Consider the following 27052-nt stretch of genomic DNA (forward strand, 5'->3'; position numbering starts at 1 on the left):
CACGGTACAGGTATGGCGGTTAGCGCATCTCTATCAACGGCCACATCCATCACAGGTATTGCTCAGGTAATCCAGATCGTCAGTGCTATCCCGCGGTACAAAACCTCAGTACAGCCTACAGGATGTGTTGGAAAATGTCTACCGTAAATAGTTTCGAACAAGTTTCTTCAAGGTAATGTGTTGGAAACTGTGATCGACCCCGTTGTGATTTGGCTATATTCCTGTTATTAGAGGCCAGTTTTGTATACACTGGTAGCCCAGGTCGCCTTATTAATATGTTAATGGACACGCCTGCTCCAGATGTCCCCTCAAGTGGAACTGGTATCGCGAACCAGGAACTTCCTTCCAACTTGGCACAGTCGCAGACGACAAGCGCCGATAAAGGTAGTTTATCCAAGAAGACGGCAAGAAAAGCCAAGAAGAAGCAGGACAAGAAAAAATTTACAACTGACTTCAACAAAATTGTTAAAAAGTTGGTTGAAGACGGCCACTTAGCTGCTGTTGGGGAGAGTGGAGTTGGGGACTTGACTCCTAGGCAGTTAAATGAACCCGAATCGAGTACTATCATCTGGTCCCCGGCCCTCGCGCGGCCAGGTAACGCGACCATGGGGCTCGAGGACAATGAACACATGCACGACTTGTTGCATTCCTTTTTGTTTGGTAGAGGGGACGATGAAGCTGGACACCCACTTATGAATTTGGCGGTAAATTCCCAGCTTCAACGTATCCCGCATAGGGATTTATCAGGATCAGACTCAACTCATTTATCTGAACAGGATTTGCTTCAAAGGAATCAAACAAGGAAGCTGTCGGATCATGTTGATAACACAACTGTGATTGTTGATTTTGTGCAAAATCCGGAGGGAAGTAATCCAAACGATATTCCGTCTGTGTCCGTAACTACTCCCACTCCCCCGGGACAGGATCCCGAGGGAGACGCATTCTCAAAGGCACCATCAGGTGTAACCCCACCTACTACAGAGCATACCTCCGTAGATGAAACTTTTCCTGAACAGGACACTGGGGGTGAGGATGATGATACCCACCCCACGGCAAATGAGAGCAGCATGGCTGGGATTAAGGATTCTAATATAAAAGAGAGTGCCATGGCCGGGAGTGTGGATTCTAATATCAATGAAAGTGCCGTGGCGGGGGGTGTTAATTCTTCTTCCAAGGTCATTGCGGTGGACGGTATCCCGGGGGAGGATCCTGAAAAAAGTATTACAATACACATTCACCATCCTCCGGCTGTGGACAAAAATAAAACAAGATCTCTCAAAAAAAAGTGGAAGAAGAAATGCAAGAGAGGTAAGTAACCCGTCCATCTCGGTAACCCAAAACCCTACACTTACTGTGTACACCCAGCCCTTAAAGTTAATGTTATGTTACCAGCAAACCATAGAAGCTAATGTAAAGTCAAACCAGAAAGCCAATGTAAAGTCAAACCATAGAAGCCAATGTAAAGTCAAACCATAGAAGCCAATGTTAAGTTAAACCATAGAATCCAATGTAAAGTCAAACCATAGCAGCCAATGTAAAGTCCAATCATAGAAGCCAATGTAAAGTCAAACCATAGAAGCCAATGTAAAGTCAAACCATAGGAGCCAATGTAAAGTCAAACCATAGAAGCTAATGTAAAGTCCAACCATAGAAGCCAATGTAAAGTCAAACCATAGAAGCCAATGTAACGTCAAACCATAGAAGCTAATGTAAAGTCAAACCATAGAAGCCAATGTAAAGTCGAACCATAGAAGCTAATGTAAAGTCAAACCATAGACGATAATGTTAAGTCAAACCATAGAAGCTAATGTAAAGTCAAACCATAGAAGCCAATGTAAAGTCAAACCATAGAAGGCAATGTAAAATCAAACCATAGAAGCCAATGTAAAGTCGAACCATAGAAGCTAATGTAAAGTCAAACCATAGAAGCCAATGTAAAGTCAAACCATAGAAGCCAATGTAAAGTCAAACCATAGAAGCCAATGTTAAGTTAAACCATAGAAGCCAATGTAAAGTCAAACCATAGAAGCCAATGTAAAGTCAAACCATAGAAGCTAATGTAAAGTCAAACCATAGCAGCCAATGTAAAGTAAAACCATAGAAGCTAATGTAAAGTCAAACCATAGAAGTCAATGTAAAGTCAAACCATAGAGGCCAATGTAAAGTCAAATTATAGACGCTAATGTAAAGTCAAACCATAGAAGCTAATGTAAAGTCAAACCATAGAAGTCAATGTTAAGTTAAACCATAGAAGCTAATGTAAAGTCAAACAATAGAAGCCAATGTAAAGTCAAACCATAGAAGCCAATGTAAAGTCAATCCATAGAAGCCAATGTAAAGTCAAACCATAGAAGTCAATGTTAAGTTAAACCATAGAAGTCAATGTTAAGTTAAACCATAGAAGCTAATGTAAAGTCAAACCATAGAAGCTAATGTAAAGTCAAACCATAGAAGCCAATGTTAAGTTAAACCATAGAAGCCAATGTAAAGTCAACCCATGGAAGGTAATGTAAAGTCAAGCCATAGAAGCCAATGTAAAGTCAAACCATAGAAGCCAATGTAAAGTCCAACCAGGAAACTGATGCATACTTGACAACATGTTGGAGATAACGCGTGCTCAAAATTAAAAGCATTGATAAAATGTGTGAGCATACCTCTAGAGACAAACTAACACTTTAAAATGACATAGATGAACTATTCTCTCGAATGAAATAATCAGATCTTACATAATAGGATTAGTTTATCAGATTCACTGGTTGAAAATGTTCAATTTTAGAATTCAAAGTCCAGAATATTCCTCCAAAATAGGGAGAGTTGGCAGTTATGCTAATGTAACGCAATGCGTTACCATGAAAGGTGTTTGTTAAGCAACGTCAAGCCATTTTTTTTTTTTTTTTTTTTTTTTTTTTTTTTTTTTTTTTTTTTTTACATGAAAGCGAAATTATGAACAGGTAAAGTTATGTCAAAACTTTAATATTAACGTTAACGTAAAGTGACCAGCCCTGGTCAGTGTTGACGTCTAGGTTGTTTGGCCATAGCTGTTATTAGGACGTAAAACACAAACAAACACAAACAACCCGGTTGGTCGTGACGTTTAGGGCGTTTGACAGTGTCCACGTAACGTCTAGAATGGGGACACCCTTGAAAAAGTGTTCTGGCTGCATCTCATTATTTGTTGAATAGGTAATGAAAATAATAACGAACAATTCACCCTGCGGAAGTCGCCGCTTCTCCATAATTATATAATTTACTACAACCCTTAAAACTGAAAATTAATAAACATAAAGTAATGTCAAACACAGCATTTGTACACTTTCAACAATAGTATCTAATGTAAAGCAACAGTAAAATCAACTATGTACACGGATTGAAAACATACTCCACAGCCACTTAAGATTATTCGAGCACTATTTTATTGTTATACATTGTATAAAGGCTATATGTCTCCAGAAAATTACTTTAAGGCGCTTAATAAACACAATCAGGAGTGTGAGGAAAACACTTACTCCATCGCATCTTGCCATGTGCGCCGTTTGGAGTCCGTATGTCTATCGGCTACAACTGCACAGACTTTACATGTATACAATTTCGTTTTAGCAAATAATTGTCAACAGAGGTCAAGTTTCTTGGTCGTAATACCCAACACAAACCATGTAATAATTCTCCTTACATCAGAATGGAGCTGGCATAAATGTAAAAGATACTTGGTTGTAATTTTCTGCCAAGATCATGTAGCATTTCTGTTGATCAGGATGGGGTTGGCAACAAAGGTCAAGGACATATCCACATCCCACCGTCTGTGGGATTCGAACCTCCAACTTTGCGGTCAATGGACTGGCATACTACATATGTGACAACTATACCTTTCTGTCCCTGTAATCACATGTGCCTTTCTGCCAGGCACAGTTCTGGTTTTTGGGTTTAATTTGTTATTCATGTGTTATGTATTACTAAATATTCTTAAGGTTTTAAATTTATATTAAACGCTTTATTTTGTTTCCATATTAACGTTAATTTAGCCAATTTGATAGAGAATATGATAAGTCAATACATATGTATCGACATACACAAAGAAGAATAGTCAGTCTGTATGTCTATCTTTTGATGGCGATTTGTGGAATCGTGCCAGAACAAAACAAAAGAACGATTTTGTAAACCTTTTCGAAATAACACTCAACAATTACTGTTTACATTCGAGTCTTTTTAAGAATGTTTCGAATAAATATATCTGGGATACGTGTATATATATATGTATAAAGACGCTAATATACAGTATATGATCGTAGCTGGTAGCTGTTTTATGATGATTTGATAGCGTTACCTATAAACGTCTATAAATACAAGCGGACATCATGTCTACTTTGACAGATCGTACCCTCCCGTGTTACTCAGTCCAATCGCGCGTACATTCCCTGAATACCGACCCCGAGTGTGTCACAGGCCACTCTCTTACCAGCACTACTTACGTCCTAACACTTACTCAGATGTAATCTTACGTAGACGTACTGGCCTAACACATCAGCAATTGTAATTCTGCAGTTTTAATAATACTGGAATTCAGTTCACGCTAACAATGTATACATAATCTGATAAATGCTCGTGTATTAATACCATATCCGCATTTTATATATGGTTTACAAATATATTGCAATGCCTTCCTGACAGCAAAGACGCCAACGTAAACACCATTTGAAACAATACCGAACTCAGACGGGATCTTATTACAAACCAGTAAATCCTGTAATTTTCGTTTACGAATTAATGCATTTGCTGTTCTGTCGTTCATAAACAGTGTTTATTAGTTAAAACACGTCGCCTTTAATTGACAATGTTTAATGTATTTATACATAATATGTACTCTGGAGCTTTCAGACATATACATGTACTTGGCCCGATCATTATATCTAACCAGTGTAAGACCAAGATGAGCAAATAACGGCCATGTTGTTAAATATATACAACTCCAATTATTCCAGTCTATAATCCATATAATTATGTCTACGAGAATTATCCTTTGGTTGTCTAGCCCGGGGCCACGGGTAATAGCGTACGTCCTCGGGGTTACACGAAGAACATTACGCCCTCGGCTCTGTAGTGTTTGTCAACATTACGTACTTTGGTGTTCGCCTTACGTTAGTGCGAGCTATGGTGTTATCTAATTATACGCCACCAGAACGCTCCGACAAACGAGTTAATGTCGCTGTCCATCACTATCTTAGCTCATTTGCATATCCTTTCAACTTTCTGTTTAAATAAAATCATAATAGTGTTGATTATGGTAAAAGACAACATTACGTTACGTTTGGAAACGTTTCTATTGTATTTTACCGAAATGGAAACGATCTGGTTCGAGAAAATGTTTGTGGGTGGCCAACGCATTCATCTGCCGGACAATCATAGATGCTTAAATCGTCATGGAAACGTTTTGGTTCATTCAAACGTTACTAGAGCAGTGCAAGCATGTTCGTGTTAACGTTACTGCCATTACTTAATCGGTTGCCGATGTTTACGACCATCACCCACTACAAATCCGTAACCTTTGACCCCAAGCTATACCACTAACAGCTAGTAGTATGAACTATCTACAAATCCGGATGTAAACGGATCTAGATTACAAAGAGAGAGGTTATCCTATTAGACGTATCGTATCGGTTTACTTCAAGGTTGCAATGTATAAGTCGAAAGACTCATGCTATGCCCAGAGCAGTGTACGAAGGCCATGGGTTATTACTGTGTACAAGAATATTTCTTTGGGTTTACTTTACAATTATAAAAAAGATAATACCGATGTTCCTTGGAAAAGTAAGCTTACGAAAGAAAATCCTGATCCGCCGTTTCACAATAATCTACTCTTTACTTTCGGACACTCTCTTGAAAATCTTTCTGCTATAATAATGTTTGTAATAATTAGCTGGACACCCACTTAAGATTAATCGAGAAGAATTGTACTGTTATAAATTGTATAACGGCTACACAGTCTCCAGGAAATTACTTTAAGACGCTTTATATTCAAGGGATAACAGACTGTATTACAACGCAATCATGAGTGTGAGGAAAAAGTTTACTCCAGCGCATCTTGCCATCTGCGCCGACACGTCTGTGTGGGGTAATCTGTTTGATTGGAGTCCGTATGTCTATCGGCTACAACTGCACAGACTTTATACAATTTCGTTTTAGCGATTAGTTGTCAACAGAGGTAACATTTCTTGGTCGTAATACCCAATACAAACCATGTAATAATTATCTACATCAGAATGGCAGCTGGCATAAATGTAAAAGTATTTCTTTGGGGGTACTTAACAATTATAAAAAAAGATAATACCGATGTTCCATGGAAAATTAAGCTTATGAAAGAAAATCCTGATCCGCCGTTTCACAATACTCTTTACATCCGACACCCTTTTGAAAATCTTTCTTCTATGTTTGTGATAATTAGAAAATACTCTCAGAAATAAAATGACGGAACGCGATCGGAAAACTAACTTCTCATTTGATTTTCTTGGAAACAAGCAATGACAGGTATATTTGTCATGTTTCGATATCTTAATTAATGTTTAATATAAGATAAATATAAACTAAAGACGAGCGATATGATTTATAGATCCAATTATACCATATCCGTCCCACAGGGTTGACGTCTTTAAACAACACAGTATTTATAGAAATGTGACCTGGTTTCAGTTGTGAAGTGCTTTGTGCATGGCATATTTAGTCGAGTCATCGTCAAAACAGGCCAAACCTGTAAAGTCGACAACCATTGGTGTAAATACGACCCAATGACAATCCAAGTCACATATTTTTCCGTCATAATACTGCCTGTCGTGACGTCATTTGTGGTTGCACGTCACAGATCCTCAGTTGTATATTGACGCTGCTACATCTATAACAGTAACCACCGACACAGTTACTGATCGTCTTTAATTGTACATGACCCCTCGAACGTGACATCAGATTGTCAGATAATGGACACGAAGTCGAATCATGTTAATTTAATCTGACTTAAAAGTGTAAATATTTATCAAGATCAGAAATTAAAAGATAACTGATGTTCGTTTAATTTACTTCAGTAAACATACGTAGAACTATTCTTACAAATTCATTATTAGTATAGTATATATCTTAAAAAAGTAAAGTTAAGATTTTCAGAATTAATATGAAAATATTATGCAAGTTTTGAAATATAACATTTACAACTTTACTTAAAATAAGGAATTAGAACTTTAAAAAAGGAAATACAATTTCGAAAAAATTGCAAAATTGTTTTACATACCGTTGTAGGACGGTAAATATTTACAGTTATGGTACTGGACGGTAAATATTTACAGTTATGGTACTTCAAAGGTAGCTCCGCGTGTATATATGGAAGCTGTTCATGGAAGGCTGGGGATATATGAGGATGTGCATGACATGTTGATTGATGGCGTCTGATTCAGACCACGTCATAACATCATTCACACCTGACTACGTCCGATAAGAAAATCGTTCTCGTTACATACCGGACAGCTACCTGACTGGGTGTCGGTCTTTGGAATACAGTACCAATTTAAGTGGCTACATCTATAGTACCGAATACACACAAGTCATAAACGTTTACAGTGAGACTGAGGCCATGCCCCCAGACGTCACAGACGACCCAACAGAGGGGAATAAAGAGGAGGTGAACAAAACACGAACTCTATCATACAATTCGAGGGGACCAGACAGAATACCGCGGCTCCCCCCACCCCGACCGCCATTCGGGCCCCGACCAGACTTCGGGGGACCAGGAAGAGGACCAAACTTTGTGAAAGGACACGATAGACCGTTCGTTAACAACAATACAAAGCTCCTATGTACAGGTACACATAACATATGTCGTGGATTGTTGTTGTTTTGTATCTGGTCGGGTCTTAAAGTGATAGCTTAACCATTTAGTACCTTCACTTGTCTATCACGTGATCGGCTTATATTTAGGTGGCTTAACACGCTCTTGGTACAGGTATATCAATTCTAATTCGAAAAGTTCTGGAGATGTTGTATGGTCCAAATATAAATTGATAAGAATAACTTTCTCTAGGTCGGTGGGTGATTTCTGTAGTTCCTAACTGATATAACAAGTATAATCATATTCCAGCATATTATTATTATGTCACTCGATCGAATAAATTAAATGAAAGTTTGTAGTTTAAAATACGCCAAATAACGGATATATTGAATTAAAGTTCAAATTTAGCACTTTTATCATAAAATTCTTTAAAATACAGGTATGGCCAATATTACGTCCATGTACATTATACAACTAAACTGATAAACGTGTTGTCAACAAGCATATTCCCATGAAATTGTCAACACGCTTGTTCCAGTAGCATCGCCAGCAGTCTTGTTCGTGTGGACATTTGGACAAGCTTACTTTTATAGGTTTATCGCCAAGCTTGTACCTGTAAGATTGCCAATAATATTGTTCATGTAGTGTTGTCAGCAAGCACAATTGTGATGTATGCTTTCAGACTTCGTTCTTATATCATATAAGATGGTTGTAGTTTCACGTTATATATATTCCATATCGAAGCTATAAGTTTCACCATCAGTTTCAATGAGAACGGTGGTTCCTTCACGTGCACTGTTCGTTAGTTCCTTATCAGTGGTAGCCTCAGGTGGAACTTCCGTAGCGTTCTTTGTTTTTGTGTTAATGAGTTTTATAAAATAGTACACACAATTAGGGACGGTCCATCATCCCTGAGCTATCGTGACGCCTTTCGTCACCTTTGTCACTCCGTGTGTATATTTAGCCTGATTAAGTTATCCTCCGTCTAGTCATCCTGGGGTTGATAATAACATCCTATGTGTCTGTGTGTGTGTGTGTGTGTGTATACATGTCCGTGTGTGGTGTTTGTACATATTGCACACCTCCCTTGTTGTAGTAATGTCATTATTCAGGAATCTTTTACAGTGTATTGACATAAAGAACGAATTATCGTGAATTTAATGTATGATTAAAATGCTAGTTGTCCAACGTATTCTGAACTAATTACAAAATACCTAAATTATCCTGGTTACCAGTCGAGCTAACGATTCGACGACATATCACTGTACTTCCGGTTCCTGTATCTCTCCCTTGACCCGGGCCCTGTACTGCGTGGTACCAACTAGGTAATCTTACAAGACTACTCTCGTGTTGCATAAGATACGGTCGCCCATGGCCACTGGTCACCCACTGGTCACATATCCAGTATTACAAACAGTACTACATGTATTTACAGGTAATATAATATAAATGGCTACCGGCGGGAATAGAGGTAAAGATGCATCAAACAATAAATATTTCCCCGTGTTCACGTGTGTACAGTTGAACTGATAGTACCGTGCATGCGTATTGATATTGGTAATCCGTGCAAAATTGTAATTAAGATTTTTTTTTAAACTTTTTCATATTTTCGCTCTAAAGTCAGGAAAAAACATTGTACTTACTGAAATGTAGTGGCTTAAACGGAAGTGGTTATTTTCTAATGTAATCGATTGCCTTAAATTACATTAGGTAACTGCGTTCATTATAATGACACAACTTTCAAGGCCGCTGTCATTTTTACGCAGCACCATGGAATACACAGATAAACTTACAGAGATAATTATTTGCATGCATGAAAAAAAGGCGCATACTTTAGGATAGTCTCTAACCATAGTTGTTGTTCCTTATGTGTACATTTGGGCTATTACAGTTTTTGTGAATTTCCGGTTGACTTGACAGGAACATGGTTGTAAGAATTGTTTCACTGTATTCCCGGTTCTCATCACACTACTTTGTCCATTCATTGTCCTAAACCTACAAAATGAATTACTGGGATGATATTATACTCGAAAGATAAAAAGTGCAACAAGCGACGTCACGGAACTAGTCCAGTTATTCTCGTTTGTTAAACAAAGCTATACCGATACAAGCATGTTGATGACTGTGCTAACAAGGTCCTCATGCTGTTTGATTGCCCCGGGGGGACGGGTGACTCACGTATTGTAAGTGTTTACAACAGTTGACACTGACAGGTAGATATGGGCAGGTCTACACAAACAGATTCTCTCGAACACGCGCTAGCAGAACTACAGGAATCCAAATTCTGTGACGACGATGGTAAGTCATGATCAATGCCTGTCCCAATGTGCCGATATCTTTGCTTTTGATTGTCCTTGTGTGCTGATATCTACTGATGAAAGCCTAGCCTATTTTTGTTCTGTATTATAATGTAATGGCTGCCAGTGATGACTTCTCATTCTGAAATCACGATATCTTCTCAGGTGAATTTAGCAGTGTTGTAGTTATTTCACGAAGCTGAAACCAAAGAAGCACAACATAAAAATAATATATAGAATGGTATGGTACCTCCATTGAATTATGCAAGGATTGGATTCTAATTATTCTACCGACTGTACATAAAATGAAACAGTTAAATTATGCAGAAAACTGTATTTTCATAATGTGCCCGCTGACTAGGTTCACCTATTTCATATTATTATATTAATATAATATATTTATAACATATGTAATTTAAGTGACATGTTAAGCTAGTACATTTCCGGAGGTCCAAGGATTGATATTGGTCAAGGGTTGATACGGGAAAAGATATGGACATGGCCATATCCGATAACCCTTTTCATAATAATAATAATAATAATAACTAGATTTGATGAAGATCAAAACACGGGATTTCCAACAGGAAAATGATCAAAGATATGTTCTCGAACTGACGACCGCTTTTAAATGTTTCTCTTCGCTTCCCTTTGCTTCCCTTCTCTGACAAACCTTTTTTGTAGGTTTCACTTAGTTTATTGGCCTGCATCACTTACTGGTCACCGAAAATAAACATTTAAACATACAGTGAGTAAGTTGTTCCTGGACATATTGAAGCTGACTATCATGCCTAGTCAGTTTGGAAGATGTACCTTGTTTGTGGATAACGGCAATAAGACCACAGTAAGGCGACAGTCTCTACGTAGTTTGAATGTTCTGTAACGGGTTATTGCCCTTTGAACGTGTGCTAGTCTACAGTAGCTGACTGAGTAGTGTGGGATTCCCAGTGTGCGAAATGATGTCAGAGAAAGACTGGATACATATAGGCAGCCAATGGGCTGTGTTGTAGGCGAAGGTAGTCTGTAAAAGTCATCATATAGTCCGTCCACTATGCACGTCAGGATGATGAATTGAACCTAGATTTGTGTCTATATCTGTTGGGTTTGCCATGCTAAAGAAAGGCTGGTGTTTACCCACTATAGTAGAGATGTAAACTGTCCATACTTTTAAGATTGAGAGTGCGTAGTAATTGATGTAGTATAACCAGCGTGTATTTGATGTCTTGATATAAATCAAAGTACTGAGATTACTGAAAGCACTTGACAATCGCACAAAAATTACAAAGTGGTAAATCTTCGTCATTTTTGATGCTATGACCTTGAATCTTTGGAAAAACCTTGAATAGACCTTGCTCTTTAATATTTTTAAAAAAATAAAAAATAAATAAGATTTTTATTTTTGACTATATTTGACCCAATAACGAGCCTTTGAACTTGATATTCTCTGATAACATGTCATGGAAAAAAGTTAGCCCCGACTAAGCTCTACAAGAAGTATGAAGCATTTATGCAGTACAACGATACTTTTCGAAGTTATGGTCGTTCGAATAACATTTTTAAAAACTATATTTTTAGATCTGTGACCTTGACCTTTGACATTATGATCATGAATTTGTTCGCATACCATGTGTTCCTTGTCCTCTAATAGGTACTGAGATATGAACGTTGTATCTATATTCGTACTTGAGATAGAGTGTCGACAAGATCATTTGACCCCTGTGACCTTAAATGTAGGTCAAGGACAACGATAACCCATAACTTTTATAGGGAAGGCTACATACTATGGATGTACCAAATATCAACTCTGTATGTGTCTTAATGAAGGAGAAGAAGCGTTTTGAGTAAAATGCTGGAAATTTTGAATTGTGGCGGGAAAATGAACATTTTTCAAAGTGGCATATCTTCGTCATTTTTAAAGCTATGATCATGAAACTTTGGAAATACCTTGAATAGACCTTGTTCTTTAATATTTTAACAAAAAATAAAAAAAAAATATGATTTTTATTTTTGACCTATATTTGAACTTGATATTCTCTGATAACATGTCATGGAAAAAAGTTAGCCCCGACTAAGCTCTACAAGAAGTAGGAAGCGTTTATCTAGTACAACGATACCTTTCGAAGTTATGGTCGTTCGAAAAGCGTTTTTAAAAAACTCTATTTTTAGATCTGTGACCTTGACCTTTGACATTATGATCATGAATTTGTTCGCATACCATGCGTTTCTTGTCTTCTGATACGTACTGAAATATGAACGTTGTATCTATATTCGTACTTGAGATAGAGTATCCACAAGATCATTTGACCCCTGTGGCCTTGAATGTAGGTCAAGGTCAATGATATGTGTTATTTTTGTAGGCAAAGCTACATACTATGGATGTACCAAATATTAACTCTGTATGTGTCTTAATGAGTAAAGAAGCGTTTTGAGTAAAATGCTGGAAATTTTGAAGTTTGGCGGGAAAACGAATTTTTCAAAGTGGCATATCTTCGTCATTTTTGAAGCTACGACTTTGAAATTTTTCACGTATACCTCTATTAGAACATGCCCTTTAAGATGAAATAAAAATATAACTCATTTTGAGATTTTCATTTTTGACCTATATTTGACCCCACAGCGAGGCTTTTAACTTGACATATTCTCTGAAAACATGTCATGGGGAAAAGTTAGCCCCGACTAAGTTCTACAAGATCCACATAACGTTCATGCAAAACAACGAACGCTTATGAAGTTATGGTCGTTCTAAAAATGTTTTAAAAGATCGATTTTTAGATCTGTGACTTTGACCTTGACCTTTGACATTATGATCATGAGTTTGTTCGCACTGTATGTTTCAGTTGTACGCTACCACATACTGAAATATGAACGTGACATCTTTATTTGTTCTTGAGATAGAGTGTCCACAAGAATTCTGGAAATAAGAATAATAATAAGAAAAAACATAACAATAACAATAGGTATTTCCATCCGAAATGGAAATCCCTAATAATAATTCGAGGTTCTTATATACCGCGTTATCACGACCTAGTTCGTAGGTCGTCTCAAAGCGGTTCACAAATTTTTATCCGTGGTTATATGGCCTTTGCAACCAGCCAATACCTTTATCAACTCCCTGTGGAGCATTTCGGCGCTAACCGCTAGCATTCAACAATTCTAGCACTGCCCAACCACGTACTCATTTACAGCTGAGTAGACTGGAACAAGCGGAGTAAAGTATCCTGTTCAAAGATACAACACAGTGCCGTGACCTGAATCGAACCCGCAACCCTTCGGTCACAAGCCCGGCGTCCTACCGTGCTTCCTAAATTTATAAAAAATACACATTGTAACTATTTTATTACAACATCAAAATTGTTGTTGAATAGCACAATTTAAGCGCAACTGAGGCGTGTGTTTCTTTCCTTAAATGTGTTAACGCGGAAGATAAGATATGGTGCGCGCCGGGCGGTAGAGCTGATATACAACTACCAGTATCAAATGAGCAAAATAACCCATATTATGGACAAGAATAGGAATGAAACGAGTCTAACATATTTTTTTTTCAATTAAGCGAGTCTTTGGCGAGCTAAAATAAAGAATTCGTGACTACGAGTTGCATAAATTTCATATGAAATGAAAACGAGTGTAAGATCCTTTTTATAACATAATCAAGATTTGTGGCATTTATTCGTGTAAAACGACAATTTTAATGCAACCTTAATATGTAAAAGGCCGCCATTTTGACTCAAGTGCGTAAGTCTGTGACATCATGTACATGTCCTCGTCGTGACGTCACAATTGAAACTATTGAAACTTTCAACCAATCACAGTGCTGAAAGGTCATTTTACATGGGTTAATACGCAAAAAAAATATGACATTAGTATGTTCACTGGATAACGCAGTACATTATGTGATAAATGTATTTACTTATTGTGTTTCAGACTACTATAACATACCACAGGGACGTCAGTGCTGTCTTAAGGCTGTCCGCTGTTTAGACCAGCTACCCGATATATTGGAGGAGATAGACGACTTTGATGACACACACACCAATAAGTTGTTGGTTTGCAGGTACGTAACATTCTGTTGTATGTCTACATGAACGTCACATCCGGTTGTATGTCTACATGTACGTCACATCATGTTGTATGTCTACAGGTACGTCACATCCTGCTATATGTCTTCAGGTACGTCACATCCTGTTGTATGTCTACGTGTACAGTACGTCACATCCTGTCGTTTGTCTGCAGGTACATCACATCATGTTGTATGTATACAGGTACGTCACATCCTGTTGTATGTCTACAGATACGACACATCATGTTGTATGTCTGCACGTACGTCACATCATGTTGTATGTCTGCACGTACGTCACATATGTTGTATGTCTACAGGTACGTCACATCCTGTTGTATGTCTACAGGTACATCACATATGTTGTATGTCTGCACGTACGTCACATATGTTGTATGTCTGCAGGTACATCACATCATGTTGTATGTCTACAGGTACGTCACATCCTGTTGTATGTCTACAGGTACGTCACATCATGTTGTATGTCTACAGGTACATCACATATGTTGTATGTCTGCACGTACGTCACATATGTTGTATGTCTGCACGTACGTCACATCCGGTTGTATGTATACAGGTACGTCACATCATGTTGTATGTCTACAGGTACGTCACATATGTTGTATGTCTTGTACGTCACATCCGGTTGTATGTATACCGGTACGTCACATCATGTTGTATGTCTGCACGTACGTCACATCATGTTGTATGTCTGCCCGTACGACACATCATGTTGTATGTCTGCACGTACGTAACATCCTGTTGTATGTCTACAGGTAAGTAACATCATGTTGTATGTCTGCACGTACGTAACATCCTGTTGTATGTCTACAGGTACGTCACATCATGTTGTATGTCTTAAGGTACGTCACATCATGTCGTACAGTGCATTACTATAGATAGTATCTCCTGGATACCATTCGCTATATCTGCATGCTGAATCGCCATGTAGTCCAGCTACCTGCGCTGAAAATGCACATCAAACGAATTGTAAAAGAATTATTTTTCACCATGATAAGTCAATATAAATATAAAACATGTATCAGGAAAGAATGATTGTAACACCATTTTTGGGTACAAGGAAATACGGGAAACATTTCTGACCATATTTGAAGTGCTAATTCTACCTACTGTATAACACTGGGTAAGGTAAAATTCTTTTGCAATTAGAGTTTGATGCTAAACCGTAAATTGACTTGACTGATGTCAGCTATGTATATTTTTGTTCAGTTTACACAGTTAAAGTTCTTTGAAGTCATGTCAAAACCCGTGCACTAAGAAGGCTGACATACCGTTTGTAACACGAAATGTCGGTCAGATAAGACAAAGTGTCGGTTCTGTTTTCGTTTGTGAAAATTGACATTGCGATAAAATTTGTATTTCGCGATATATCAGAGTCGTCAAGGATCCCACACATGACAGACCCCACACATGACAGGCTCCTCATGAGCATTACTACTGTGCACTACATTCAACTTGTACATCCCAACGGCGTAGCCATCACACATGACAGACCCCACACATGACAGGCTCCTCATGAGCATTACTACTGTACAATACATTCAACTTGTACATCCCAACGGCGTAGCCATCACACATGACAGACCCCACACATGACAGGCTCCTCATGAGCATTACTACTGTACAATACATTCAACTTGTACATCCCAACGGCGTAGCCATCACACATGACAGACCCCACACATGACAGGCTCCTCATGAGCATTACTACTGTACAATACATTCAACTTGTACATCCCAACGGCGTAGCCATCACACATGACAGACCCCACACATGACAGGCTCCTCATGAGCATTACTACTGTACAATACATTCAACTTGTACATCCCAACGGCGTAGCCATCACACATGACAGACCCCACACATGACAGGCTCCTCATGAGCATTACTACTGTACAATACATTCAACTTGTACATCCCAACGGCGTAGCCATCACACATGACAGACCCCACACATGACAGGCTCCTCATGAGCATTACTACTGTACAATACATTCAACTTGTACATCCCAACGGCGTAGCCATCACACATGACAGACCCCACACATGACAGGCTCCTCATGAGCATTACTACTGTACAATACATTCAACTTGTACATCCCAACGGCGTAGCCATCACACATGACAGACCCCACACATGACAGGCTCCTCATGAGCATTACTACTGTACAATACATTCAACTTGTACATCCCAACGGCGTAGCCATCACACATGACAGACCCCACACATGACAGGCTCCTCATGAGCATTACTACTGTACAATACATTCAACTTGTACATCCCAACGGCGTAGCCATCACACATGACAGACCCCACACATGACAGGCTCCTCATGAGCATTACTACTGTACAATACATTCAACTTGTACATCCCAACGGCGTAGCCATCACACATGACAGACCCCACACATGACAGGCTCCTCATGAGCATTACTACTGTACAATACATTCAACTTGTACATCCCAACGGCGTAGCCATCACACATGACAGACCCCACACATGACAGGCTCCTCATGAGCATTACTACTGTACAATACATTCAACTTGTACATCCCAACGGCGTAGCCATCACACATGACAGACCCCACACATGACAGGCTCCTCATGAGCATTACTACTGTACAATACATTCAACTTGTACATCCCAACGGCGTAGCCATCACACATGACAGACCCCACACATGACAGGCTCCTCATGAGCATTACTACTGTACAATACATTCAACTTGTACATCCCAACGGCGTAGCCATCACACATGACAGACCCCACACATGACAGGCTCCTCATGAGCATTACTACTGTACAATACATTCAACTTGTACATCCCAACGGCGTAGCCATCACACATGACAGACCCCACACATGACAGGCTCCTCATGAGCATTACTACTGTACAATACATTCAACTTGTACATCCCAACGGCGTAGCCATCACACATGACAGACCCCACACATGACAGGCTCCTCATGAGCATTACTACTGTACAATACATTCAACTTGTACATCCCAACGGCGTAGCCATCACACATGACAGACCCCACACATGACAGGCTCCTCATGAGCATTACTACTGTACAATACATTCAACTTGTACATCCCAACGGCGTAGCCATCACACATGACAGACCCCACACATGACAGGCTCCTCATGAGCATTACTACTGTACAATACATTCAACTTGTACATCCCAACGGCGTAGCCATCACACATGACAGACCCCACACATGACAGGCTCCTCATGAGCATTACTACTGTACAATACATTCAACTTGTACATCCCAACGGCGTAGCCATCACACATGACAGACCCCACACATGACAGGCTCCTCATGAGCATTACTACTGTACAATACATTCAACTTGTACATCCCAACGGCGTAGCCATCACACATGACAGACCCCACACATGACAGGCTCCTCATGAGCATTACTACTGTACAATACATTCAACTTGTACATCCCAACGGCGTAGCCATCACACATGACAGACCCCACACATGACAGGCTCCTCATGAGCATTACTACTGTACAATACATTCAACTTGTACATCCCAACGGCGTAGCCATCACACATGACAGACCCCACACATGACAGGCTCCTCATGAGCATTACTACTGTACAATACATTCAACTTGTACATCCCAACGGCGTAGCCATCACACATGACAGACCCCACACATGACAGGCTCCTCATGAGCATTACTACTGTACAATACATTCAACTTGTACATCCCAACGGCGTAGCCATCACACATGACAGACCCCACACATGACAGGCTCCTCATGAGCATTACTACTGTACAATACATTCAACTTGTACATCCCAACGGCGTAGCCATCACACATGACAGACCCCACACATGACAGGCTCCTCATGAGCATTACTACTGTACAATACATTCAACTTGTACATCCCAACGGCGTAGCCATCACACATGACAGACCCCACACATGACAGGCTCCTCATGAGCATTACTACTGTACAATACATTCAACTTGTACATCCCAACGGCGTAGCCATCACACATGACAGACCCCACACATGACAGGCTCCTCATGAGCATTACTACTGTACAATACATTCAACTTGTACATCCCAACGGCGTAGCCATCACACATGACAGACCCCACACATGACAGGCTCCTCATGAGCATTACTACTGTACAATACATTCAACTTGTACATCCCAACGGCGTAGCCATCACACATGACAGACCCCACACATGACAGGCTCCTCATGAGCATTACTACTGTACAATACATTCAACTTGTACATCCCAACGGCGTAGCCATCACACATGACAGACCCCACACATGACAGGCTCCTCATGAGCATTACTACTGTACAATACATTCAACTTGTACATCCCAACGGCGTAGCCATCACACATGACAGACCCCACACATGACAGGCTCCTCATGAGCATTACTACTGTACAATACATTCAACTTGTACATCCCAACGGCGTAGCCATCACACATGACAGACCCCACACATGACAGGCTCCTCATGAGCATTACTACTGTACAATACATTCAACTTGTACATCCCAACGGCGTAGCCATCACACATGACAGACCCCACACATGACAGGCTCCTCATGAGCATTACTACTGTACAATACATTCAACTTGTACATCCCAACGGCGTAGCCATCACACATGACAGACCCCACACATGACAGGCTCCTCATGAGCATTACTACTGTACAATACATTCAACTTGTACATCCCAACGGCGTAGCCATCACACATGACAGACCCCACACATGACAGGCTCCTCATGAGCATTACTACTGTACAATACATTCAACTTGTACATCCCAACGGCGTAGCCATCACACATGACAGACCCCACACATGACAGGCTCCTCATGAGCATTACTACTGTACAATACATTCAACTTGTACATCCCAACGGCGTAGCCATCACACATGACAGACCCCACACATGACAGGCTCCTCATGAGCATTACTACTGTACAATACATTCAACTTGTACATCCCAACGGCGTAGCCATCACACATGACAGACCCCACACATGACAGGCTCCTCATGAGCATTACTACTGTACAATACATTCAACTTGTACATCCCAACGGCGTAGCCATCACACATGACAGACCCCACACATGACAGGCTCCTCATGAGCATTACTACTGTACAATACATTCAACTTGTACATCCCAACGGCGTAGCCATCACACATGACAGACCCCACACATGACAGGCTCCTCATGAGCATTACTACTGTACAATACATTCAACTTGTACATCCCAACGGCGTAGCCATCACACATGACAGACCCCACACATGACAGGCTCCTCATGAGCATTACTACTGTACAATACATTCAACTTGTACATCCCAACGGCGTAGCCATCACACATGACAGACCCCACACATGACAGGCTCCTCATGAGCATTACTACTGTACAATACATTCAACTTGTACATCCCAACGGCGTAGCCATCACACATGACAGACCCCACACATGACAGGCTCCTCATGAGCATTACTACTGTACAATACATTCAACTTGTACATCCCAACGGCGTAGCCATCACACATGACAGACCCCACACATGACAGGCTCCTCATGAGCATTACTACTGTACAATACATTCAACTTGTACATCCCAACGGCGTAGCCATCACACATGACAGACCCCACACATGACAGGCTCCTCATGAGCATTACTACTGTACAATACATTCAACTTGTACATCCCAACGGCGTAGCCATCACACATGACAGACCCCACACATGACAGGCTCCTCATGAGCATTACTACTGTACAATACATTCAACTTGTACATCCCAACGGCGTAGCCATCACACATGACAGACCCCACACATGACAGGCTCCTCATGAGCATTACTACTGTACAATACATTCAACTTGTACATCCCAACGGCGTAGCGATCACACATGGGCTTTATTCGCTCCTTACAGCCACTTCTCTTTTCTAACTCTCTTGCATCCCTGCTATTTTTCCCCAAGTATTATTGCACCAGAAGTCAATGCCGTACTTAGACTGACTAATGATTGAGTGTAAGGAGACGAACTAATATAAGTACCAAGTACATTCTTGGCTTGACAAAGAAAACAGACTTTTTCGAAAGCTCGCAAAACGAGTTTCCAAGTCCTGTTTGTACTCAAAACAAACATAGCCTTTATTACTTGATTTCGAATCCTTGTTTATATTTATAATTTGTATTACTTCAACATATTGACAATACAATAGAATTTAAACTAAGGCCAAACTTATGTATGTATGATAACAGCATTATGTAGTAAAACCTTAACATATATGTTTAAAACATTTTTTAAACGAACCACGTGTGTAACATAGGAAATACCTCTACACAATAAAGAACATGTTTATACAATTATTACAAAATTAAGAGAATATTCACAAAAAAACCCCCACAAAAAAATGCTCATTATGATATCGAAGTGGTCTGGGTCAACAAATACAAATATCAGGAGGAAGATAAGACAAATTCGTGCAAAAATAAATAAATAACGGTAAATAAATATATATTTATGTTTAAAACACCATTAGAAGCCGTAAGTTTTTCATTGATGCCCTGCTCGTGAGACAGCAACTAATCGTTATCGTTCTGGGTGAGATAAGGGGAGGTAACTCGAATACGTGATACTAACGTTTAACATTGACATTTCAGCCACGTCCAGACCTCCCTGACCTGTCTGAGTACGACCCTCAAACAGAAGCAGTGCCGAAATACAGCCAAGGACATCAATGCCAAATTCAAACCACAACTTTCCGCAATTACTAAATTTTTCGACCCAAAGTGCATCAATACCGGTAAGTTATTATACAGTTAAAGTATGGGGTTGACAGATATAGCAAGGTTCTGGTGTCCCGAGACCAGGTCTATTTCCCGAGGCGCGCGTCGCTTCCTAGTTCGGTAACAAGCTCCGCCTGATTGGCTCGGCGGAAACACCCGAGTGTAGGTGTGTTTTAGTTCTCAGACTAACACACAGGACTAAAACACATACAGGCAAAAGTGAGGATATATTCGATTTAACTAATTACTTTTATACTGGGTAAATACAGTAGAGGTATAATAAATAGGCAATACCACACATATGTGTTGATCTGAGTATTCGGATCGCATGAGTTTGTGGTGGCGGAGGAATATATCACGAGTGCGCTTCGCACGAGTGATATATTCCCTCCGCGCCACAAACGAGTGCGATCCGAATACTCAGATCAACACATATGTGTGGTTTTGCTTTTATCACATGACTTAACCCTATTGTAGCCTTGGTAATTAGGAATTTTATCTGATATGACTAAATGCACATTTTATGTTTTTCCTCTTTTTGTCGTTTTCCATCATCACACAGGTCGACGCAATGCCAGTTTTTTTTTATAAGAAACTTGTGTTTTATTAAAAAAAACGGCATTCTCTTGGTTTTTTTTATGATAATGTATTTCTTTTATTTTTATTTAATACATTCTTTGTATAATTAATGTGTTGTTTTGATAATTCTGAGATATAGAAAACAAATTCTTAAAAAAAATCATTGCATGGCTTTAAAAAAAGTCATTGCATGGTTCACAGGACCTGTGAATGATAAGAGACTTTTTGAGACTGAATTGTACCTTTGGGTGTACAACATTTTAAATATTAATGGTTAAATACAAAATAACAAAGAATAATTAAAATGCAACACATTTAATGGCAGAAAGTTATGTGTATTCATGTAAGTTTAAATGTCGGTCATTGCAAATTCTCCCAAAGTCTCGCAACGTCACAGCACGCGCTGAGTCTGAGTGACGTCACACGCCAAGGTCGGAAAACACAAGAAATCTAGATAAAATCTTCATCATCTGAGTCAACAATTGGCAGTATTCGTTGGTATTTCGTTGGAGGTGATGAATGTGATGTTGTACGCGACTGTGACGATATTTGGAAGTTTATGTTTAATACAAATACCAGGCTATTTTTAGCGGTGTCAGTAGAGGGAATTCCCCGGGTAGTTCCGGCTACTGTGGTGATACAGGATCTTGTATCGCACGTGTGATACAAGCAGACAGAAAACACACCTGACAAAATGGAGTATTACTATCGTAAGATTGCATAGGCATGTGATAAATTGTAATAATACATTGCGACCTACGTTAAAGATTGAAAATGAAAATGATAAGAATTAAAGATATACTAAGATTTCATATAATTTCTTATGAATATGTCTTATTTCCCAAACACACTTTATCGAATTCAACACGTGTCTTGTAACCAACTTTGAATTAGTCTAAGAGTACACAATTGCACTTACTTTGACATTGGCTTTGCAGGACAGGAGACGACAACTCTACCAGCACGGGGTGAAGGTCAGAGTGGGTCTGGTGGCGGCGGTACCCACATAAATGCTGCTATCATTGGCGCTAGTGTTGGTGGTTTCATCCTTGTAGGGGTTCTCCTTCTTATTGTCCTCTTCATGAAACGGAGAAAGCCAAACAGAGGGTAAGTTATGCTTAGAGTGTCCATGGTACATTATGTATAGATAACTATCCTTTCCAGACGTACAGAACCTTTCAGATTAATGTAAAATTGTATGATGTTTATTAGACGGTTAGTTTCTGGTCTCTCGCATAATTGGGAACTTTTTACTTGGTTTTCTCAGCTTTGGGGAAATTGAAGGTCAGACCTGACCAAGTTCGGTTTTCAAAATGTTCTCTTCTTAACTTAACGCTTTCCTTGTTGGAAACAAGAAGTTGTGAAAAAAATGTTAGTTGCGATATTTCCTGAAGCCTGTTGCAGCCACAGGAACATGAGAATTTGTCACAGCTATATTCGGACCTAAACTGAGGTGTTCAGAGTGATTTTGCTCGTTTGGGGGTTTAGATTATTTACATATCATCATTAGAGCCTGGAGGTGGCATTTTTACCGAAAATTGATCTAAACCCATAAAACGTGTAAAACATAATCTGAACACTTCAGTTTAAGTCCAAATATATAAATAGCTGTAACAAATTATCAAGGCCGTAAGGTTGCACCCACTTCAATAAAGTCGAACCTCGTTAATCAAGACATACCTAATCTGCTTGTCCTCTGGTCTGGTGTTAGGGCCAGAGGAAACTCGGGCTACTCTCCAACAACCATTAAATAATACAGATTGTTCATTTATCCAGTCTGTGTTTTAGGGGTCCCAATAATAACATTATGCCCGGGAAAAGGTGGTTCCTGGACGTGTACGTGTCCCTCCTTACACGACCGAAGTGACGACCAAACATCCAAGTATACCAATCCGATGACACGAATTTGATTTTTTTACGATGAATGGCAATTAAACGGTAACCTTCTGATGCCTACTTTCAGCCAATCAAAGAAGACTTCCCGGGACAATGACGTGAATGATAAACGTGAATCTTCTCGCTACAAGGACATGGAGTTTGAGCGCGTCCACAGAAAGCACTCAGACGTGTATGCAGAAATTGACGAGCGTTCCGTAAGTAGTTGTTGGTGTCTGGTAAAATAAACAAATCTACAATCTGTGCCGAACGAAAAAAATATCGATGAATGTTTGAAAAAAACTATCTTAACTTGTTTCTCGGTCCTGTTTGCTAATGATAGCTTTCGATAGTCAACAAACGTTATAAGCAGTAAAGGTGAATTTTAAATTACATTTTTTCCCCTTATCGACAACGTTATAACGACCTTACACAATGAAGTATCAGTTAATTCATATAATTTTATAATGCATTTGTTACATTTTAAGATGCATTCATTTCGAAATCCGGAGATGAATGGTCACCTTGAGCCAGAGGGGGACCGACCCCTACCATCAGCTCCCCCTAACGGGACGGTTCCTGTGGATCACCATGGCTACCTTACTCCCCAGATCCGGAAGGACAGTGCTCCGGTCCTCGAGGAGGCTACGGGTGGCTATACCGTACTACAGGATTCCAAAGACGGGACGGTTTCGTACACAACCCTTCGACCGACCGAAACAGATGACGACGCTGACTACATTTCTCCAGACGAGGACGCCGCCTCACCAAAGCGACGAAGTGTGCCAGGGTCGCAGGTCAGCACGCCCCAGCCGACACCAAAACCAAGGCAACCATCCACAGGGGACGAACCTTATCATGCATACTTCATACTGGAGAAGGAGAATGTTGAACACGTGTAGCTGAAGTTAAAATTCGACTATAAACTTGTTGTTAACCTTTACATGTGGATAACTTCAAGCATGCTTTTATTTGTTAGGTATACATACATAATGAAGGACCTCAAGCTCGTCTATATATCATTATATACAGCGTGCGTAGACTTTCTTCTCAAAAATCGAAGAATTGGAGCATGTGTACATTCTTTCATATACATTCATTGCGGGTCGACTTCATGTAATGCATTCACGAGCAACTAGATGGGGAACTCTGAACCTTCCTTGTTTGTGTATATAGAGGACTTCGATCGTGAGCATGCGTATTTCGTTACGTGTACATTAACCACGGAAAGAGTTGTTTCGTAGGTATGCCACCTTAGTTTCGTATACATTCATTCTTCCACGATTTGGAGCTCGTTCAGATTTGTTAGTTAATCATTCACCATTGAGGGAGATTTTCCAGTTCCTGTAGACTTGTTACATTTTATGTAAACATTCAATCTTGATGAAGGGCGTCATTACGTGTAAAAAGACTTGTTTAAATGCAGTCATCTTTGATGGATGACTTTAGCACAAGCAGACTTATATAAAAACGGGACATACAATTACCATTGATGGGGAACTTAAAGCAGGTGTAAGGATAGACTTGTTTCGTATGCATAAACTCTGCAGGGAGGTTCCCACACCAATGGCGGACTTCAACCACGTGCGTATTTGTAACGTGTACATTCACTGCACGAGACTTGATGAAGGACGTCGAGTACGTGTAAAAGACTTGTTCCGTATACCTACATCCTTGAAGGAGAATTTAAGCACGTGTAGACAGTTTGAATATATTATTCAATCATGATTGGTTGATGACTTTAAGCACGTGTAGACAGTTTGAATATATTATTCAATCATGATTGGTTGATGACTTTGAGCACGTGTATATTTGTCAGTATATGAACGGTGTATGATGATAAACATCATAAAGGTAGACATTTTATTTAAACCTTTGCTAATTTAAGTATGTGCCGTTAAATCAACAATAAGTTAGCGACCAAACAGTCTAGTCATCCAAAATTTACTGTATAATAGTCTAGCTAATTGCAAAATTTCAAGATAACAATACTTGTGCTTCATTGTTTGGAAGGAGTATTATATTTATTGTTGATTATTGATGTTGCTAAATATAGTCTTTCTAGCAATCAAGAGACGAAAATAGTAACTTTGGATTCAAAAACATATTTTTTTTTAGTATTTTGTTATAAATAAACGGAAAATACAAAATACTGTTGTTTGTTGTGAATATCAAGCTGGTATTGAAAAGTATTGAATAAAAATAACTATGGGCTATAATTACCCTTGACAGATGGACACTGACATTACACCATAAATATAAACCCACATAGTTTTAGTACAAGGCGAGCTAGAACTGGTCATCTAATACATGACAGTCATACAGAGAGGAAACAGACTACAAGAAAGATTTTAATAATTAGAACAGAATCCTTTCCGATACACAAAAATGCATATCGTATGCTCTGTGCAGAGAGATAAGAGAGGTAACCCCCGGAGTATCGAAGATGTTTCCAGAATTAACCTGAATATTTGTCGATATCCAGTCCTAGATTATTTCAGTGCATAGTTCACTTGAAATCATCCTGACTGTTCAACAGTCAACAAACTTTTCTATTCAACAGTTTGAATTAAATTTTACTGATTATTTGTACATTGGAAGTAAAACTAAACTATGTTTGCAGAATTTGTGTTTTATTTTCAATCAACCAGTAGCCTTAGGCTGCTACACATATTTTTGTCAAGTTTTTATTTTTAGTAGCATAAATTCATAAATTTGAAAAATTGAATATGTGTTTTCACTTGAATAAAAGATTATATCATATCTAGGATATTTTGTATTTGTTTAGTACAAAATAAGGAAAATCTTTTTTTCCCCCCATTCGAACAGACCTTGTAACATAAAGGGGAATACAACTTTCAAGCTGACATTAAACAACCGTATTACCACAACCAACGGTGAACAAGTTCATGGTAACAACTCGAAATGTCAAAAGTTCAGAGGATCCCCCTCGAAGTGAAACTGTCTCGTCTTCCGAGGCTATACTCAAAATAAGGAGTCATTCATAAATAATAGTAATGTTACATGTGTTGAGGGTTTAGATCAAATTTCGGAAAAAATGCCACCACACGACTCCTATAATCTATAACATCATTGGGGCGACATTTTTACCGAAATGTAGCTGCGACAATCTTTCAGGTCCCTGTGAGTTGGAGGTAGGCTAGCACTAAGCAAGCTTGATAACCAAGGTAACCCTACTCATTCATTTTCCAATTGTTCGAAAGTCGAAATACTAGCTAATAACGCTTCTCCATTACAATCTTTCTGAATACCCATTAATGATAAGGATACGGACCTTTGCCTCGTTTGTATTGGATTCCGAAATTTCACCAGAATCCTTATCAATAACATTTTATCACCGGCTCATCTTGTTACTTAACCAAGATATAATGCAAACTTAGTTCCTTGTTATCAAGGTTACAATCGCATTGTGACTCTATATACTCAGTAAGTGGAATACATGTAATTGGATTTACAACATTCTATCATATTCTTGAACATCCTCTTCTTAAAAATTGACAATGATATTCCGTCTTTTCGTATTGCAGAGTTATCTGCTCTTGTGAGCAGGTATTGATTGTTAGGTCATTTGTTTGT

The 27052-nt window shown here is 39.3% G+C and overlaps 1 protein-coding gene across 1 annotated transcript; it reads left to right on the top strand.

Moving 5' to 3' along the window:
• Positions 1–27052, top strand: LOC110451890. Its single transcript, XM_021500119.1, has 6 exons — positions 1–1308; positions 14020–14149; positions 20876–21018; positions 22519–22687; positions 23544–23673; positions 23944–27052. The coding sequence occupies exons 1-6, from the start codon at positions 276–278 to the stop codon at positions 24355–24357; spliced, it is 2019 nt and encodes a 672-aa protein (XP_021355794.1). The 5' UTR covers positions 1–275; the 3' UTR covers positions 24358–27052.

Source organism: Mizuhopecten yessoensis, unplaced genomic scaffold (assembly GCF_002113885.1).
Source record: "Mizuhopecten yessoensis strain PY_sf001 unplaced genomic scaffold, ASM211388v2 scaffold6277, whole genome shotgun sequence".
In the NCBI taxonomy this organism is placed as follows: Eukaryota; Metazoa; Mollusca; class Bivalvia; order Pectinida; family Pectinidae; genus Mizuhopecten; species Mizuhopecten yessoensis.

Excerpts from the sequence above, each read along its gene's own strand:
- LOC110451890 (XM_021500119.1), top strand. The coding sequence starts at position 276 with ATGTTAATGGACACGCCTGCTCCAGATGTCCCCTCAAGTGGAACTGGT. Across the intron at positions 1,309-14,019 it reads GAAGAAGAAATGCAAGAGAG|ACTACTATAACATACCACAG; the intron begins GTAAGTAACCCG and ends ATTGTGTTTCAG. Across the intron at positions 22,688-23,543 it reads CGGAGAAAGCCAAACAGAGG|CCAATCAAAGAAGACTTCCC; the intron begins GTAAGTTATGCT and ends GCCTACTTTCAG.